The sequence below is a fragment of the Sinohyriopsis cumingii genome, chromosome 2 (genome assembly GCF_028554795.1).
Source record: "Sinohyriopsis cumingii isolate HCF-2022 chromosome 2, ASM2855479v2, whole genome shotgun sequence".
NCBI classification, from domain to species: domain Eukaryota; kingdom Metazoa; phylum Mollusca; class Bivalvia; order Unionida; family Unionidae; genus Sinohyriopsis; species Sinohyriopsis cumingii.
The window spans coordinates 19,549,152-19,567,354 of NC_142962.1; the positions used below are offsets into that span (position 1 = coordinate 19,549,152).

The 18,203-nt window shown below is 37.6% G+C and overlaps 1 protein-coding gene across 2 annotated transcripts in view; it reads left to right on the forward strand.

Moving 5' to 3' along the window:
• The window catches only part of LOC149804421 (tRNA (adenine(58)-N(1))-methyltransferase catalytic subunit TRMT61A-like), a 45,501-nt gene that overhangs the window by 20,649 nt on the left and 6,649 nt on the right, over positions 1–18,203 (forward strand). The window contains exon 1 of one of the 2 annotated variants that reach the window (XM_089940143.1): positions 14,990–15,492. The exons of the other annotated variant lie outside the window; for it this stretch is intronic. Within the exon in view, the coding sequence (XP_089796269.1) occupies positions 15,168–15,492 (325 nt within the window). The 5' untranslated portion in view covers positions 14,990–15,167. Of the gene's footprint in view, positions 1–14,989; positions 15,493–18,203 lie in introns of those variants that run through there. 2 annotated transcript variants of the gene reach the window in all.

An 18,203-nucleotide genomic window follows, 5' to 3' on the forward strand; every position in this document is an offset into this window, starting at 1 on the left:
ACAGAAAATTGGGATTCTGAAGCCACATATCCTGCCTCTGCTCTCTCCCCCAAAAAGGTAAAAAGTAACTGAGGGACAAGATGTGTATGTGGCGCCAGGCCTGGAAGGTGCCACCATTAACCAGGTGTCCATGAAGTTCAAAAAAAAAACAGCCCTTTTCAGGGCTACCCAATACTCTAGAAAAGAAATAACGATCGATTTGCCAATGTGTGTAGGTAGAGTAGTGTGAATATAAACACTAACTCTTTATTCATAGCGTGAGTGTATGTGTTTGTGTTTGTAACGGATCGCGTACGTTTGTGTGAATAGTAGATTATGGGTTATTTTATTGTTTATTAGCGTATGTGGAGAGTATAGTTTTGGTTTTATTATAAGAAATGAGAAAGTAGGGGATGTTTTCCTTCACGTCCGCGCGTTGTTGTTTTTGGTCATGATCTAGGTAAGATCAATTTTATGTCTTAGGGGGGATGTTTTCAATCACGTCCGCACTTTAACTATAAAGCTAACAGTTTAGCCATTAGAACCCATTCCACGGAATAAAGACAAAGAAAATGGTGGTAGCAACAGCGTTACTAAATCATTTGATAGGCATTTATTATTGGATAGTAGATGTTACGTTTGTCATGGAAAAGATAGAGAAAGAATTCAAATTAGAAAAGTGTCTCGACTGTTTCAATAATTTGAAGGAAGCAAAGGAGATAGTAACAGGAATGATGGAAGAAGAGGAAAAGAGACTTAGAGGATTGATTGACCCGCCTTATGTAAGAGTGGGAAGTTTAAAGGAAGCACTTGAAAATGTCATCGAAGTCAGGTGCTTCTTAGAAAAGATATTGAATTGGACGGAGTGGCGATATGTAAAATGGGGGTTGGACCAGCTGACAAAAACGGAAGAAGTAATGAGGAAAGTGATGACGGAAGAGGTAAAGAACATCAAAGAAAAGTGGACTAAGGAAAGAAAAGAAGAAGAAAATAGAAAGAGAAAAGAAAGCTTTGAGAAACTCAACAATAACTGGATACGAATACAGGAGAAATTCCGAGCTATGGGTCACCCGGACTGGATGCCTGAATCAGAAATAAAGAAGAAGACAGGAATAATGGCAAAAGTTAGAAGATGGCTACAGAAGTGGAGGCAATAAAAGAAGAAGATAATGATGAAACCAAAGGCCCTTTTCAGGGCCACCCATATTTCTCGAAAAGAGATAGCCTTTCAATTGCCTACCCCTTTTTTAAATTTAAATTTAAATTTAAATTTAAAAAAAAAATTATAAAAAAAAAATCCCATGTTCAATTCCCCTTGTCCCTAGACAAGCCCAAACTCTATTCCCCATGTTAAATTCCCCTTGAGGCTAAAACGACCCAAGACTAATTCCCATGTTAAATTCCCCTTGAGGCTAAAACGACCCACGATTTTTCTCCATGTTAAATTTCCACTGAGGCTAAAACGACCCAGGGGTGTTTTTAATGCTAATTCCCATTGAGGCTAAAGTGACCCCATTCACTACTTAGATTTGTTCGTGATTGGAAAGATCCATAACGAAGCTAAGACCAGTGATTTGTTGACAGGCATACTTGCCCTTTGCCCTCATGGTCATAATCATGGAAAACTTAATGTTTGGCTATTGTTTTTCGTGGGGGTGGGGGATATATTTCTTAAACCTTCGGACGATTTTTTTCCCGCCAGCCATCAACACTCTCACCCCTTTGCTATTTTGGTCACGGTCATATAAAGCAGTTGCATTTATGTTTTAGTTCGTTTATATTACATCTTCATAGAATGTGTTCACACATTACACTAATTAATATAAAGGTAAGCAATAATGCAACAATGATTTATATCTTTTGAGCGACCAGAAACAGGAACAGAAGGGATCATACCAAAGGCTAACCAATACATGTCAATACATTCCAGTTCAAAAGAATAGTTTCCTCATCAACTTCATTTTCAAACGCTTTCTTTGTCATTACTCATGGAGTGGAATTTTAATAAAACCTCCCCTGCTTCCTGAACAAAAACAATTTCAGAAGAAGAAGAATTCTCAGACAAAGGCAAAAGTACCTGATAATAAAAGACTGAAAAGCTCATGTGTCCCTTAATAGTTTTAAAGGGATAGGATTGACCGAATCACCAAAAAGTGATCCATAAACGTTTGACAAGAATGGTTCATAATTCTTCATAATAAAATCAGACTGGGGTTTGTTTTTGACCAGACAAATGTATTACTTCCAATACATGACCATGATCTTTATCTCTGAGAAACAACAGCATTTGGAACAGCTCTGTCTTTATTATGCTGCGGTTTTTAAAAACAAATAACTTAAAGGAGCCATAAATTATATGCCCTGTTTTCTTGCAGTAAGGGCACACATGAAGAGATAAGGATTTCTGAACAGTCTTATCAGACATTTGATTCTTATCAGTAGTAATAGGTGGCTGTATACGGACAATGGAAAATCCAGTCAAAAAGGTCGTGGGGCTGTATACAGACGAGATTTATACGGAGAAAAGGTTGGGACTATATACAGACAAAATGTTGGAATTGTATAGGGAGAATAGGAATGGAACAGGTGAGGTGACGTCATGGTACTGAAGATTGGTAACAACGTAGCAAGGGGCTGACCTCAATCGGACCAATGAACGGGAAAATAAACATAGAACGCTTGGTGGGACATTGCGATATATGACACATACAACATACAGACATACATTGATGAACATCAAACACATATATGACTAAGAGAATATCTTTTCGAGGCATATGAGTGGCCCTGAAAAGTGACTTTGGTTTTCCTTTATTTTCTAATTCCTTCTTTTTTTCCATCAGCTTCTTATTTTCTGTCCTACACTTTTTGTCGTCTTCTTCTTATTCTTTTCCTCCTCCTGTTTCTCCTTCTCCTCCTCCTATTTCTTCTTCTTCTCGTTCTCCTCTTCTTTTTCTTTCTTTTTGTTCCATGCTCTCATTATTCTTCTATCCTCTTCAGCACCCATTCCTCTTTTTTTTGTTTCGTCACTTCCCTTAGTTTTTCCTTAGACTGTCTCAAATTGTTTATTTCCATTTTGACTCTATAGGGACTGTAAGAGTAGTGATCCTCATTCAGTTTTACCAGCATGTCTTCTATCATCCACAAAGTGTCCACGACTTCCTGCAACGTCTTCATTTTATCACTTGTATTAGAAGCCATCTTCTTTTATTATTCCGTGTAGAATGGCGCGATGAACTGAACTGAACTGAATAAGAATTATAGTCTCTTACGCATATTAGTGTTTTTGCGATTAGTTAAGTCTCGAACGTCGAGATTTTCAGTTGGCCGGGACTGTAGGAATGGAGCCACTATAGTCCCGCTTTTATGCGCGAATGTCACACTTTTCAGTTGGTAACATGTCCGAGCGTGCAAGGGAGGGAAGGGACCAGAGAGGAGGTGAGCATAGCTCACAGAAACGTACACAAACGCCAAAGCCCTACTCTAAGTCAAATTATCCCAGTTTAAATTTTTCGGGAGTCTCTATTACCAATGTTGTGTTAGCCACAATCGTAATTAGAGTCACGTTTAATCTAAGTCTTAAAGGAGACTAGAAATCAAAATTTTCCTTTTACGTATGTAATTCTCTACAGATTTTAATTCGACTGTCATGTTTATAAATTAAACATCGTAAGCGGGTAGTGATTTTATTGCATGGAAGATACCACGATTCCGTAAATTACCGAGTTTTGACGAGACGACAGATCACGTGGTACCGTGACGCAATACTAGCCAGTCCTCGAATACAAACATAAACATTGGCGAGCGAGGCAGAAGGAAGGAGACCACATCTGGGTTGCACATTCAAAACTTGAATCTGCAGTCTGATATAATAGTTTATGTACTGTACTGGTCAGTGCTAAAAGAAATTGTTTAGGCACAGGCCCCGGGCTGGTGACTTAAATAAACTCAAGCCCTGACTGAAATTCCACAAGCCCGGACAGTTCATACCTTTCAACTCTCAAGCCGGGAGAAAAACTTCCCGATTTTGGGGGTATTTTCTCATCTACCTCCCGATCTCGTAATATCTCTAAAGTTTTCGCAGCGAAGTCCCAATTATTACATTATGTCGGGCAATTTTCATTTGCCAGAAGAATAAACCCCAACCCCAAACCATTTATAAATAGATATAACGTATGCAATCCACAGTCTAAACTGCCACACTGCAGATATCGTAGTGATATGACTGAAAAATTGTTAAAGCTACGTTAAAAATTCAAATCACACGCACATACGTCTAAATCCGGCACTGGACGAAATAATTAATATCACACAAGTTTTTTTCTTTTTTTTCTTCTTCAGCAAATAGAACGTGAAAATTAAACATTATTCAAGTAAATTTCAGACGTTTTTAAACAACTACAACAGTACTATAGTATAAAAAAATTAAAAGAATAAAATTGTCACCAATTAGCTTAAATGAATGATCACTGTGAGATTTTCTATGCAAACAAAATCGCATCTCCATTTCTGGCAAAGAAACTTGGCCAGTTAACACCTGACATTCCTTTACCGTATATGTAAAGTTTAATTACCATGATTAAATTACAAGGAATAAAACAAAATATACCATGCAGTATATATGGCCCTAAAGAACTAATTCTGAATAAATATTTTGTTCAGCAGACAGTGTTACATGCATTTAGACTTAAACCTGAAGTCCATGGCATCGTAAGTAACAACAAAATAGGCATCGTTTATTTGGCAATCAATTGCTGGTGCTTACACATACACACACTGTCGAACATGGTTTCTTTGAAGTATGTCCGAAGGGCAGTTATTTTCACAAGATCAATGCAAGGATAAGGAGTATGTTCATTAGTCACACCGGCATTATTGTTTGCGTACTTAAATCAAAACTTTAGCTATTTTGCAATTTATCCAGAGCTGACCAGAATATGCAAAAAAATGGGCTTGTCCTGGGGGAATAATAAGGCGTATCACATGGAGAAAAGGTACGTCCCATGGGCGCTCGCACATTGGGGCAAGGGGTTGGGGGTTGGGTCAATAGTCTCCCCCCCCCCCCAGTTTCTATTGTCAGCCATTTAATGTGAAACTTTGACCTCTTTTCTTTTAATCGCTGCTATTTGAACTGCCCAAGGAATAGTTTTATATCAGTTCCAATCATTACAGATTACCATTTATACATACTACATGTATACAATGATTTTTTTTTATAAATTTGTAATTTTTATAAGATTACTGAAAATTGTGTTTTCTCGAAACACGACAGGTTTAGAATCTTATTTTTGGCAAAGCCTCCATTTGATTAAACTCAAATCTAAATTTCACCTTGGACAGTAGTGATTTGATTTAGACTGTGCCATGTTAAGGCATGTATGTCAACATCTTGAAAATACATTTACTCATTTCACCAGCGCGATCAAAGTTTCCTCAGGCAAACAATTTTTGTTTCGACAAGCCTGACGGACACCTCACTTTGAATACAGGATGGGCCGGAACTAAAACCAGAGGGGCCCAGTGTGTCGGGCTATCAGATTTATTTGTAGTACTGCTGGTGTAGATAAAAGATCTGTGAATTGATTGTTGCATTTTGTGGTCACTTATTCGGCCTTCTGCCCATTTTTGTAACTCGCACGTTTAACACTTTTCCCAGGATTTAAAATATTCAACGTTTTGTCCGGATAAAACACTTTCCAGGAGTCCCAGCGTAGGTTCTACTATTGCTTTGGTAAGAAGTACTAACAGAGGTAAAAATCCTCCGCGTTGCACCAGCATCTTTTTCTTTTGACGAATGGGTATTTTTGGGGGACCGTTTTCCGAAGAACGTGTCGATGCTTGGCTAAGCATTTTGTCTGCTGTTTAGACAAAGGTATCGTACCTTTCAAGATGTTCAAACAACATTCGCACACGGTATCGATGACATCTTTGGAGGAGGTTTGAATGATTTGTTTTTGGATGGGTGGAGAGGCTTTGAATAGGACGACACGTCCCAATGTTTGTTTAAATGAGAAAGAAGTCCTTTCCTTTTCTTTTGTCGATGACTTGGCACACACCCTTTTATCATATTTTGGTGGACTATCGCTTCGTCAAAAAGGTGACGATGTGTTTTCCAAAATCGCCAGAGGATCCTCCCCTTTGGTTGCTCTTCTTTTTCTTTGGTCGACTGTGTCTTTACTGGAGGTGACGTTGATGCTTGGCTAAGCGATTTTTCAGATAACGAGACTGTCCTTGTCTTTTTCCTTTTCCTTTTGGACAGGAGAACGAAGATGGTGACGGTGTGCGCTTCTTTGAGGGGACATCATTGGGCGTTCAGGAGCACAAACACACTGATTCTCATTTTTGACCGCAGGTCTTTTTTATACTGGAATGCGTCGCCACTGATTGTCTTAACGTAGTATCAACTTGATGATAGGCATCACACGACGTGGAGGGGTTCGCAACGGACTAAATTTTGGGACAGTTTTTGCTTGGACAAATCCAGTAAGCTCTGTAACATACCCGATCTCACTTTGATATTGATTTTGTGAGCAGGTACTGTGTGAGCAGCTTCCGTTGCAGCTAAAAAGGATGAGGGTGTCACCCGCTAAAGGAGAACTTCTTGGAGACGCGGGTTGCCAAATTTCATCAAATGAGGAAGAACGCGTGTCACGTTTGGTTTGGCAGGCATCACCAACAAGTGGAAGAACCTGATGCTACTGGAGACGCGATCACCGTCGCTGCAGGTCGTGGTTTACGAATGTAAGGTTGAGTCCTGGTCGAAGTGTCTTTCTTGCGGGAATAAACTGTTTTCTGTGGGCTTTTCTTTTTCACGGACTGTGACCTGGTCTTGACAACGTTGCTCTTTCTCTTCATTTGGGTTCGTTTGGATTTTTTGGGAGTTGCTATTTTCTTGGGGAGGACTTTCGGGGCAATAGAATCCCATTTTAAGATGGAGCGAATGATAACACCTCCTAGAGAACCGCTACCTCCAGGTTTCAAAATGATTTGCTTTTTGGTTTGAGTGTCGATGCGAAGATCGGCCAGTTGCGTCAAGGCTACTTTGTTTATGTCAAGAAAAGCGTTTGGTTTGATGAGGAATGTGAATGATGCCTTGCAGTTATTGGCGTGCTGTCACCGTAAACCATCGTAAGACTTCTTTGAGACTGGCTTCTAAGACACGAGCACGTATTTGTGAATTGTTTTTGCAACTGATGCCGTACAAGGCACGAATCCAATTTGACGGAAAGAGGAGTCTGAAGGGACGTCATGTTGACGCTGTATGAGACAGACCCAAAGAGTCAGAGGTGTTTTATTGATTTTTGTTGTTGTTGTTGTTAAGTCGACGACGGGGACGTGTACACGACAGACCCTTCGTCTTGGCACCATTGGTGAAACAGATGGGACTAAATAGGCGTGTGGGGTTTGAGTGGCATCGTCGTACGCATGAATCAGCCAAGGCGTTCCTAACTGTTTGGCTTAGACTTACACTTGCGATTTACCTCTAGGGCTTTTAAACAAGACCATGTAATGAGAATGATGGTGCGATGGGTTTTTCTTTGTTGAAATAAATTTTGGGTGATGTAAAATGACACTGGCACTACAATGATGCCCTTTGCGCGTAAACCTCAGTTTCATTTCTTCTTCGTCTTCTCCTAACATATCGTCGAAAATTACCAGATGTGTTTCACTGCGGTCAGACACGATCCCGTCTTCGCCTGGAATGCCTTCCACACACACGATGGAATTGGCTTGACTTTTTCGCAAGAGTCTGTACTCCATTTGACACTTTTAGTAACACCACACGGTCCGTTGAGGTAGACGAACTATCAAATGATGTTTATGTTCGATCAAACGTTTGACAAATGCGGTTTTGCCTGAACCGCTGGGTCCGGCAATTAACATGTTAAACGGATGGCGAATTTACAAGGTCTCCCATCTGGCACGATCTAATTGTTCGTCAGTGACTTTGAAAGTGGAGGAAGATGGGGCAAAGACAGTAGAGGTAGCCATAGTGCAGGGAACGTCACTTTTGACACGAAGACAAACAAGACAAGAATTTTTATACTTTTTTCAGGACACGTTTATTTTTTTAAAAGCAAAAGGGTTAAGTACAGCGATAAAATGCACACCAAAGCGATCAAAGTGGAATAGAAAAAAGTGACTCTACAGCGTGTGTTGGTAACAAAGGTGTCCTAGGGACAGTGTGTAATGTTCTTACAGTCTCTACATTGGGTACAGGCACACAGGAGTCCTCCCGGAATGGTCTTTCGGGAGTGTCCATGACAGTCTTGTCCTGAAGGGAGTGGTTGTCCTCAGTGACGGGTTCTTCTTCTGGCACTGTCACTAACGCAGGTTTAAAAGTTACTTTTTTATCACTGGATGTTTTAAATTTACGACCACAACTCCTGGACATAATTGGCCACATCTTTGGTGCCAGCCTCGAAACCACTTTTTCCGGGCACGTACATCTGTCCAGTGAGTGTAAGTCACTAGCTAGACACACATCGTCGTATACATCTTCAATACATGAACGTTGACGAATATTTTTTCCCTTAGAGGTCGAAAAACATACAAATGAAAACGCAAGGCTTTCAACAAATTGGGTCTCTCCTGGTCATTTAAAGGGACCACTTTCATGTTTTATTTGGTGGTAGGTACTGTTCTTAAAGAGCCCACAAGGAATCGGCTGGTAAACGAAATCCCAGAAAGAAAGACACTAAGACGCACACCACACATCGACCCCAATTCAGTTGAATCAGTTCTCGTAGTAAGTGTTGGTAATCCTCTACTGTTAGAATACTCTTATTGATTTCACGGAATCTGTTGTATCACCACTGATGAAGGACGTTGCATGGTAGGTCGTTTTTATTCCTCTTTGTATCGTAGGCAGTAAGTGTACTTTCTGTACAGAGATAATCGTACTCCAGTGGCGAATCTAAATAGTTCAGTCGCTAACTTGCACATCACAACACACCGTTCAGAAGTCTCTTGAACTAAGTTTACGTTGTGTAAAATATTTTGGTAATCCTCTAACTCTTCTTCTGGGATTCGTTGCATATGTCTATCTTGTAGGAAAAAGAAAGAGTCACAACAAACCACTTTCATCTGAATCAGTCCTCTTCTAGCGTTCAGGTACTAGTGGTTGAAACATCGGCGACATGACGAATGCAATTGTTCTTTCCGTTGAACTTGTATTTTGACCAGCTCTCTGTAAATGCGTTCTCTCAATTCCACAGGTAAACCACGAATGTTCTCTTGTAAAGTATCCATCCAGAGATTACTAAGGTCATCCCACTAAAGGTAGGTTGTGACAATGCGGTGACCATCGAGTATGTTCCAGGTAAGCCCAATCATTTTGCTCCCAGTCGTGAAGTGACACACCGTAAATGAAATACTTAACTTGATCCCCTTTGCCCAAGTAGAAAATTCCGGCTCATAACCCTTCAAGATACATTTGCCCAAGTCGAAAATTCCGGCTCATAACCCTTCAAGATATATTCCTTGAATACATCATAATCCAAAATCAGCACTTGCTTCTACTGACAGTAAGGTATAAACTTTACGAGCTTTGCCAATAATAAGTACATTAATAGTATGTAATAAAGCGGTTCCGAAAACTGTGAAACATGTTCATTTTGACAATTCCTCGCGTTATTTTAGTCGCTTTCTAGTTCACTACCACGTTGTTGTTGTTTGTTTTGTTTTTGTTTTTTTTTTTTTGGGGGGGATGGGGGTTGGTTGTATTTTTAAAACTATGTGATCATGTAAACAAAATAGCGATTTTGCCCCCTCACTATGATTTTTTATGTAGTGGCGCAGCTCTTCTTCGTGTTTTTTCCTACCCCACGGTGGCCGGCCACGTTGTGGCTCACTCCTATATCAATCCAAGCTCATCAATCACATCGTCTTGACCAGGTTGTCTATTATCTTTATCACCATATTCAAGAATTCTAATACCGTTATCCATAACGTAACGTTTATCACCGTAACAGGTTAACTTTACTTAGTTGATCGAGTATGTAAAATAAGTTATGGCAATCATTCCGATGGTGTACATTTGCGAGAACAGTTTGATTCCTCCAAGCGTCTCTAGACAATGATCGCGCATTAAAGATTTTTAAACGACTTTTTCATGATTCCTTTAGCGATATTTTTTACTTCGCCGCCAGCTAATTTGATTGAGTACATTTTACTGCGCTGTCCGACCATTTCCACTATGAACACCGAGTTCGTTTCGTCCTTGAACTTTCCGATGATCTTTTTGTTAGAATCTTCCTAAAACTGACTGGATTCGGGATAGTCTGAAGAGTCAAAGAAGCTTTTGTCTTCGAACATGCCAGCTTTATATGTTGGCCACTCGCCAGCTCCAGCTATATCAACTGGTAACCATTGAGGAGTCTCCCCGCGTGTCTGAAATAATAAAGTCTTTGTTATGCTGGTGTTTCACCAACAAAACTCTGATCTTGTATTTCCGTAAAAAATGAAAAAGAATTTCGCTTCAAAAATGTATTTAAATATATTTTTGATTCGGAGTTTAACTTCCTAAATTATAGTGCTAATCAGGGTTTCTGGTCTGGTTCCCCAGTCTCATATGCTTGAGATTAAGCGGTCTATACTCCCCGCCAGATACAAATAAATAATACTGCCCCCCCCCCCCCCCCCGCCTTTGTGGCCTTGGGCCAGAAGGTCTCCCTACTGTCCTGTTGTATGATATAAGCATTATGCTATTGTTTGCGTCTATGCATGATTTTTGTTTAAGGACGGCACATATATCAAATCCAAGTTCCCTTGAGCTGTCTATTACGTTATTTATTTTGACTGTAAAAAAGGAGAGGGGGGGGGTAACTTCCATTTACCTCTTCCCTCAGGTATCTCATAATTTTAGAGAATAGTTAAATATGCTAAACATTTGAGAAGCATATGTTGTGTGTTTATAAAAAAAATGTAAAAACAATAATGAATATAAATCCTCATTCAATGCGTGCCTGGTGTATGCTGTTTTGTTTTCCTACATGTCTCTCTTATCACAATTAAAGTCTTACAAGGGCATATATTTTCCATCTTTATTATCCCTTTTATCGACTTAACCTGTTAATTCTCTTCATGTAAAACTGACTCAAAAAGCCTACAAAGAAAACATATATGTGTAAAAGATGGTAAGTAATTGTTGGAGTTGTTCGTGTTTTTGTTTCGTACGTGTGTGTGCTGATTAGTTTGATGGAAAACGGTTTAGTACATGTTTTTGTATCCAAAGTCTGCCTGTGTATATAGCGCATATCCTGCTAGCTTGATTTCCCAAGCTCCTCCATAGGCATGTTCACTTCGCGTGGCGCTATGTGGCATATCCCCATGGTATCCGCACCTGGTACTCCCAAGGGTCGCAGATCCCTGTCCACCATCTGTAATTCTTTATTGTACCTACTTGTACTATGTTAATTCTATATTACTGTGAGCGTTTTCCCATGTTGTCTTGTGATTCTTAAATATTAGTAATTATAATTAGTCTTAACATTAAAGAGAATGATACCATGGTATTTGTGAGTTATACTATTTTTCAGTTATATTATATATTTAGTTTTATATCAAGATAAACACGCCTTCCAGACGCCCCGCTGAATCCTCGTTATGTGAATGAAAAGCCCCAAGCCCATTTCCAGTATCGCTTCCTAAGAGCGAAATACTAAAGCCCATCTCCCACAGAGGACAATCCCCCGGTGAGCCTGCAGCATTTTTTACTTTTCAATTTTTTAAAAATTTTTTGTGTGTATATTCACACAAAATTTACATAAATGGACGTGTCTATTCGTTTTCTAAAAAAATAATCACATGTCAACATTTCCTCATCGTTAAAAGTATCAAATCAATTATTGTATTAATTATTTCCTTGTTGGGTAATTTATCCAAATATAGTAATTGGTTTTCTTGGTATCCCCCTCTCAATGTATGTAAAAAAATTGTATCTTCCCTCTTTCGTTCTCTTTACATTTTATAACCACATGTTTCTTTGTAAAACTATCCGTTTTACACAAGGGGCATCTTGGCATAATTCTTATAAAATGTCTACGCATTGCTATATCTCCTGTTAACCACACACCGTGTAAATACTGATACAAAATACTTTCTTTTTAGATATCTTATTTGTGCAAATACATTCCATACACAACCACGACCACCACCACCGCCCAAGTTACCCAACTATTTCTCCATTGCACTTTGAAAATAATGTTCTTTGTGCATTCCTCTCTTATAATATTATAGATGATGTGATCATGTTTTTCTTATATATTTCCCTTATCTCTATATTTAGTCGTTATATTTCTAATATATGCACATTTTCTTGTCGCTTCTGTTAGGCTCTTCAGTCTGTTATTTCTATAAATATATATTTTGTTTCTAAGTATAAAACCCAAAAAAATAAAATTAGAGCACCTTCCATGGAATTTCCGGTTTCCCTCTTAATTTTCTTAATCTATTGGCAGTTTTCATTATTTTTTGTTGGGTAAATTTATACTCTTTTGGTAGTTAATGTAACTTAGTATTCCAGATGTGATTATTTATTGTCATATCCAGTTTTTCTAGCAATTTATCTTCGGAATCAGGTGTGTATAGTATGTAGTTTATAGTATTACCACACATAAGGGTTTTTGCAACCTGTACCCTCTCCATTATGCTTATGGACATTAGTGCCAAGGTTGCTATTTGCTATGTTTGGTTCTATTTTCCCTTTTACATATGTAGTTTATAGTATTACCACACATAAGGGTTTTTGCAACCTGTACCCTCTCCATTATGCTTATGGGCATTAGTGCCAAGGTTGCTATTTGCTATGTTTGGTTCTATTTTCCCTTTTACATTTTTATAGTTCTCTATCACGCTATTTTCCCCGAAGTTTATTCCTAGGGCACTGACTCTGTCCTTAATAAGATGGGAATGGAGCCCATTGTGATTCCCTCGCCAGTTACCTATTAGCAATATCTCCAATTTATCATAGCTTATTCTAGACCCTCATGCTTTCCCGAAATTCTCAAACTCTTTTTGTAATTGTTTGAAAGAGTGTGAATCGGTTATGAAGTTCGTACAATCGTCTGCATGATGCACCATTTTCAAGCCATTGGTCCAATTCGGTATAGAAACTCCTCATATGTTGGTATTGTCTCTGATTTTGGAGCACACAACTTCTATTGCTAGTACGTATAATAGCATAGAGAGGGGACAACCTTGCTTTACCTATCTCTCAATTCCAAATGTTTTAGTTATCACTCCATTTACCTGTTCACTTGAGAAAATTGTATCATGCAGGATTTGTGTCCATTTCCAGAAATTATTTCCAAACCAAATTTTTATAAAACTTCTATATAGTTATGCTCAAGACTGTAGAGTGCCTTCTCTTGGTCAAATACTACCAGTGCTCCTTTATATCCGTGTATATTTAAATACTCAGTCGAGGTTATAATAGTATATTTTGTATATTCCTTCCTTTCCCTCCACATGACTGTTGACCCCATCCCCCATAATTATTGTAGAAAGTAAAATTCTACTTAGTATCGTAGAGTTTACGATCTGAGATAGTCTGAAAAGTCAAAAAAAGCTTTGTGCTCAAACATGCTGATCTCGTAACATAAACTGTCCGTGTCCGTAAACAGCAACTTGGCCTTGGATCCGTTGTGCGCTTTGACGTATTAGTAATGGAAATCGTACATGTGCAGTTTAGTTTATATATATTAATTTATTATAACAACTATTCGACATCCTCTTTTCTTTACCCAGTTTAGTACTTGTAAAGGTAGAACAAAAAGTAATAGTTTACTTAATCTAAGTAAATGAGCCTAAATGACCACGTTGACATACACTTTAATTCATTCCAAGAGTGATGCATGTCCAGTTCATTTGAATTTTTAATTAGATATGTCACGTGCTCGTAACTATTAATAGTAGGTGAAAATCACAGATCAGTCAACAACAGAGAAAGTGGAGATTTAAGGTGTTTACATTCATCAGTTAACATTAAAAACTAGTCTACATATATAAATATACCTTCAAAGATATATTTAATGTGTGTATTTGAGTAAATAGACGCGCGAGCCTCGTAACCAAGATATTTACTCAATAGTCTTGGCAATCTATTTCAACTTTGTATAATCGGTATTGTGAACACTGTAGATAAACTTCATGGAAAGTTACATATATACAGTTACGATGAACCAGGTATTTGTAAGTTACTTGATGTAAGTTCGATTTCAAGGGTTTGATCAATCCAAAATTCTTTTTCTGTCTCACTCTACGTATTTCCATGTATGTTATCCCTTATGCATGAGAGAGAGAGAGAGAGAGAGAGAGAGAGAGAGAGAGAGAGAGAGAAAACATGGAAGCTAGATGTAAGTTAAGTTTCAAGGGTTTCATAAAGTCTATAGGAAAGATGATTGTGATCGTAACCCTCGTACGTGTCATAATATAGGTATAACGGTACCAATTGTACAACCCCCATGTGGGCGGAGCTTAAGGTGTAGGGCAGAAATAAACAACACTAGCTGTGATTGGTGCATTATGTAAGAGTTGTACTTTCTGTTAGGCTTAAAAGAAAGTTAAGCCTCTTGGCAATATGTGTGATTATGTTAATTCATATCTAGATCATATTTTGTATTTTTTTATGATTTTTTTTTTATATGTGGTACATAGGCTAAAAACGTGTCTGTTATGACCACAGGGGTTCGTTAGAAAGAAAATTTGGGGTATCCGTCCATGAATCAAGGGATGGGGGGTTATAACCTGTAAGAATATAACACATTGTTAAAGGTTAGAACCCCCATCCCTTGATTCACGGACGGATAACCCACATTTTTTTCTAACGAACCCCTGTGGTTGTGGCTAGTTAACTATTACCCCTGTCTAGTTTCAGCAGAGTTATCTCTCTTAAATGTAATGGAGTACCTGGTTCTGTCATTCTCAAATTGACAATCTAACATTGTTCTCAATGACAGTGTGACATGCATGCTGAGGTAGGATAGAAAGTATATGTATTTCACAAAACATGAGCATTGAGGTCTACTGAAAAACAATAGGTACCATGATACCTAAAAGTATACAATTACGATAATCGAACAGCATAGTAAGCTATACCCCAGTTGTCTCCCCATGCTGCGCTTCCGGTTTGTAGGGTAACGGAGTAACGTGTTTCAAAAATCACAGCGTATCTTTTAGAAGCCAAGATGAATTTTTGTAAATATAAAGAGATGATAGAAGAAGGTGACACGGTTATCCTTTATCTCGGCTTCAACAACATGCATGCAATCACAGTAAAAAAAGGAGAGACCTTTCAGACCCGTTATGGGGCACTTAGGCATTCAGATCTGATAGGGATAAAATTCGGTGGTAAGGTGCAATGCCCAAAGGGCTACCTGATCACATTACATCCAACCCCGGAATTGTGGACAGTAAATCTCCCACACAGAACTCAGATTCTATACACTACTGATATCAGTTTGGTGACCATGCAGTTGGATCTCAGGCCAGGCTCGATCGTTGTGGAGTCCGGTATAGTATTAAGTAGTTGACATATGTCAGGGCTGATTTTAAAGATCTTTTTTTTTTTCTCCTTGAGAATCTTGCTTTGGACAGGTGTCTTGAGAAAATTCACTTGTCTCACCAACATTTTCACTTGCCCTAAAGTTTCACTCTCTTGCCTAGATTTGATGAGATGTATTCATTTTAATCCATAGAAAAACCGAAAGAACGTACAGCATTTTTATTTCTTCAGTGAGTTTAGTCCTACAATGTAAGACATGTCACATGTTACTTATATTTTGGTGCTATGTCTTACTGCCTAAATCACGATCTTGTGTAGCATGTTCCCAAGTCAACTGATAGGATTAAAAGAGGTAACATTTTCATGAATATCTCACTAGTATCTCACACACTTGGCAGTGAATACAGACACTCTTCCACAAATTTAAATCTGATTGATTAAACTTACTTTGCTGCCTGTATTCTGATGGAATCAAAATCTGGACACATTTTTTTGTTCTGTTCAGCTGGCTGGAATGTGACGGAAGTTGAGAATACCAAAATCAGATTAGGTTGAAGAATGTTTCTTTGACAAGATGAATAAAGATATACTAATATTGAAGAAAGTGTTTAAATAACTTTGCTTTTAACTGATTTTGGCATTCCCAGCTTTCATCTCATTCAAACCAACTGAAACGTTGATCAGCAGAACTTGAGAACATGTCCATAAGCTTGTGTGAGAATTTAAATATATTCAGCAAAAAACATTAAAGTAAAGTCTGCTTAAATCAAAATGACCTTAATTTGTCTAAAAGCTTCAATATATGCTGCCAAGGCTGTGAATATTCTTGAAATTTTGGTTGCTTGCTCCAGTGTCAGTCAACATTGGAACATTGTAGACAAGGCCGTTCTTTGGGCAGTAAGATGTAGTGCCAAAGCAAACATGTGAGTCGTCTTACACTGTAGGACTAAAACAGATTAACTTTTTATTGTCAAGGTATATTATCTTATTTACTGGAATTCATACTTTCCCAGACTTGTTCTGTAAAGACTTTAACAAATAACAGAACAGGGACTCTTTCCCTGAGCTAGTCCTACAATGTAAGATATCTACGGTACCCTGAATATGTTGTTTGGTTGAACATCTTATTGCCAGAATAAATAGCTTTGAGTAATGCATTCCAAAGTTGACTGATGGGATCTTGGTGCAAAATTGTCTGGAATATCTCACTTTAGTTATACTATACTAACTCTGATGTCTTTTTTTCTAAAGGATCAAACATTTGACATGAGCAAGTAGGCGTGTGTTCAAGTTCCATTGACATACATTTAAGTTGGTTGAAATGAGACAGAAGACTGCTGAAGTTGGTTAAAGGGGTGATAAGTAGCTTTAACAAAACAAAACTAATCACTTTCATCAATATTAGCAAATTTTGATTTGTTGCATTAAAGAAAATTATCTCAATTTAAACTAAAAAATACTGGCATTTTATTGTATTTAGAGAAAAAAATGCCAAGATTTTGGGAATTATTTTGTTTTTGAGAGGAATACAATCACCCACATTAATCATAATAAATTCATCCTTAGGTTAGCAGGTTTTTGGTGTCATATGTAGGTGTACTATCAGTTTTCATTTCTTGTCATTTATGTATGTTTCTGATGGCATATTTACATAATTTCTTTGGTGCCAAATGAATTTACTGTAATTCATACTTTCGGTAACTTCTTAAGACATTAACAATTGACAGAACAAACACATCGAAGAATCTTTTTATGACATCACAGTTAAGCATGTGCAGAGTTCTGGTTGGCAGAGCAGCATAGGAACAAAAGGAAATATAATGCAAAGATATTACCAAAGGAAGTGCGTGCTGGCTGTAAGCAAAAGTTAATGGCATTAAAGGTTATTAAAGAATACCAGTATTATATAAACTCAAATCAAGATACGTAAAATTTGTTCAATTCATTTGGTTATTGTTATATTTTTTGCATAATGATTATGATAGGTTCTGAGTGCATTTGTTACAAACCAATTCTTGTTGCTGTTATTATTATTATTATTATTATTATTTACAAATAGGACTACTATTATTTATTACAAAACATTCTGAAGCAGTGTCATTAAATAATAGTGATCATATTCTAATATAGGATTATGTATGATTATGTGCATCCAGAGACTGCTTTAATATATCTTTTAGTTTACTGGTGTCACTATTTTTATAAAATCCACTTTGTTATTTTCTTGCCATCTCAGTTTTTGTGATAATGTTATCAACTGGTAAAATTTGCTTAGTGCTGTGATGAAAACTAAAACTAGTAAATTACCATGGAATGACCAACTGTAAAAAGTGAAATTCATGTATGCAGAAATTATTGTATTTTAGAGAGTTTCTAGATACAACTGAATAGTTAATAATATTCCATTTAGTATAATAAGATTAACAGTTACACTTATTGCCTAACAGTATACTTTTTATAGTGGTGTGAATTTCCTGATCCAGTGTTATTCGTTTCTTAGGCAATTGATACTTGTCAAGCATTTTCACAGTATCATTGAAATGAAAACTAATTGGCACCAAAATCAATTTGTTTGAGAAGAAACTTTTAGCAAATAAATATTGATTTTTAAAATCTCCCATTAAAAATGCATATTTATTTGAAGTACACATGATAGTAATTTAGGAACCAAATATATCCATTTCATCTTTAGTATAAAACCCTGAATCTGATGGAAGAA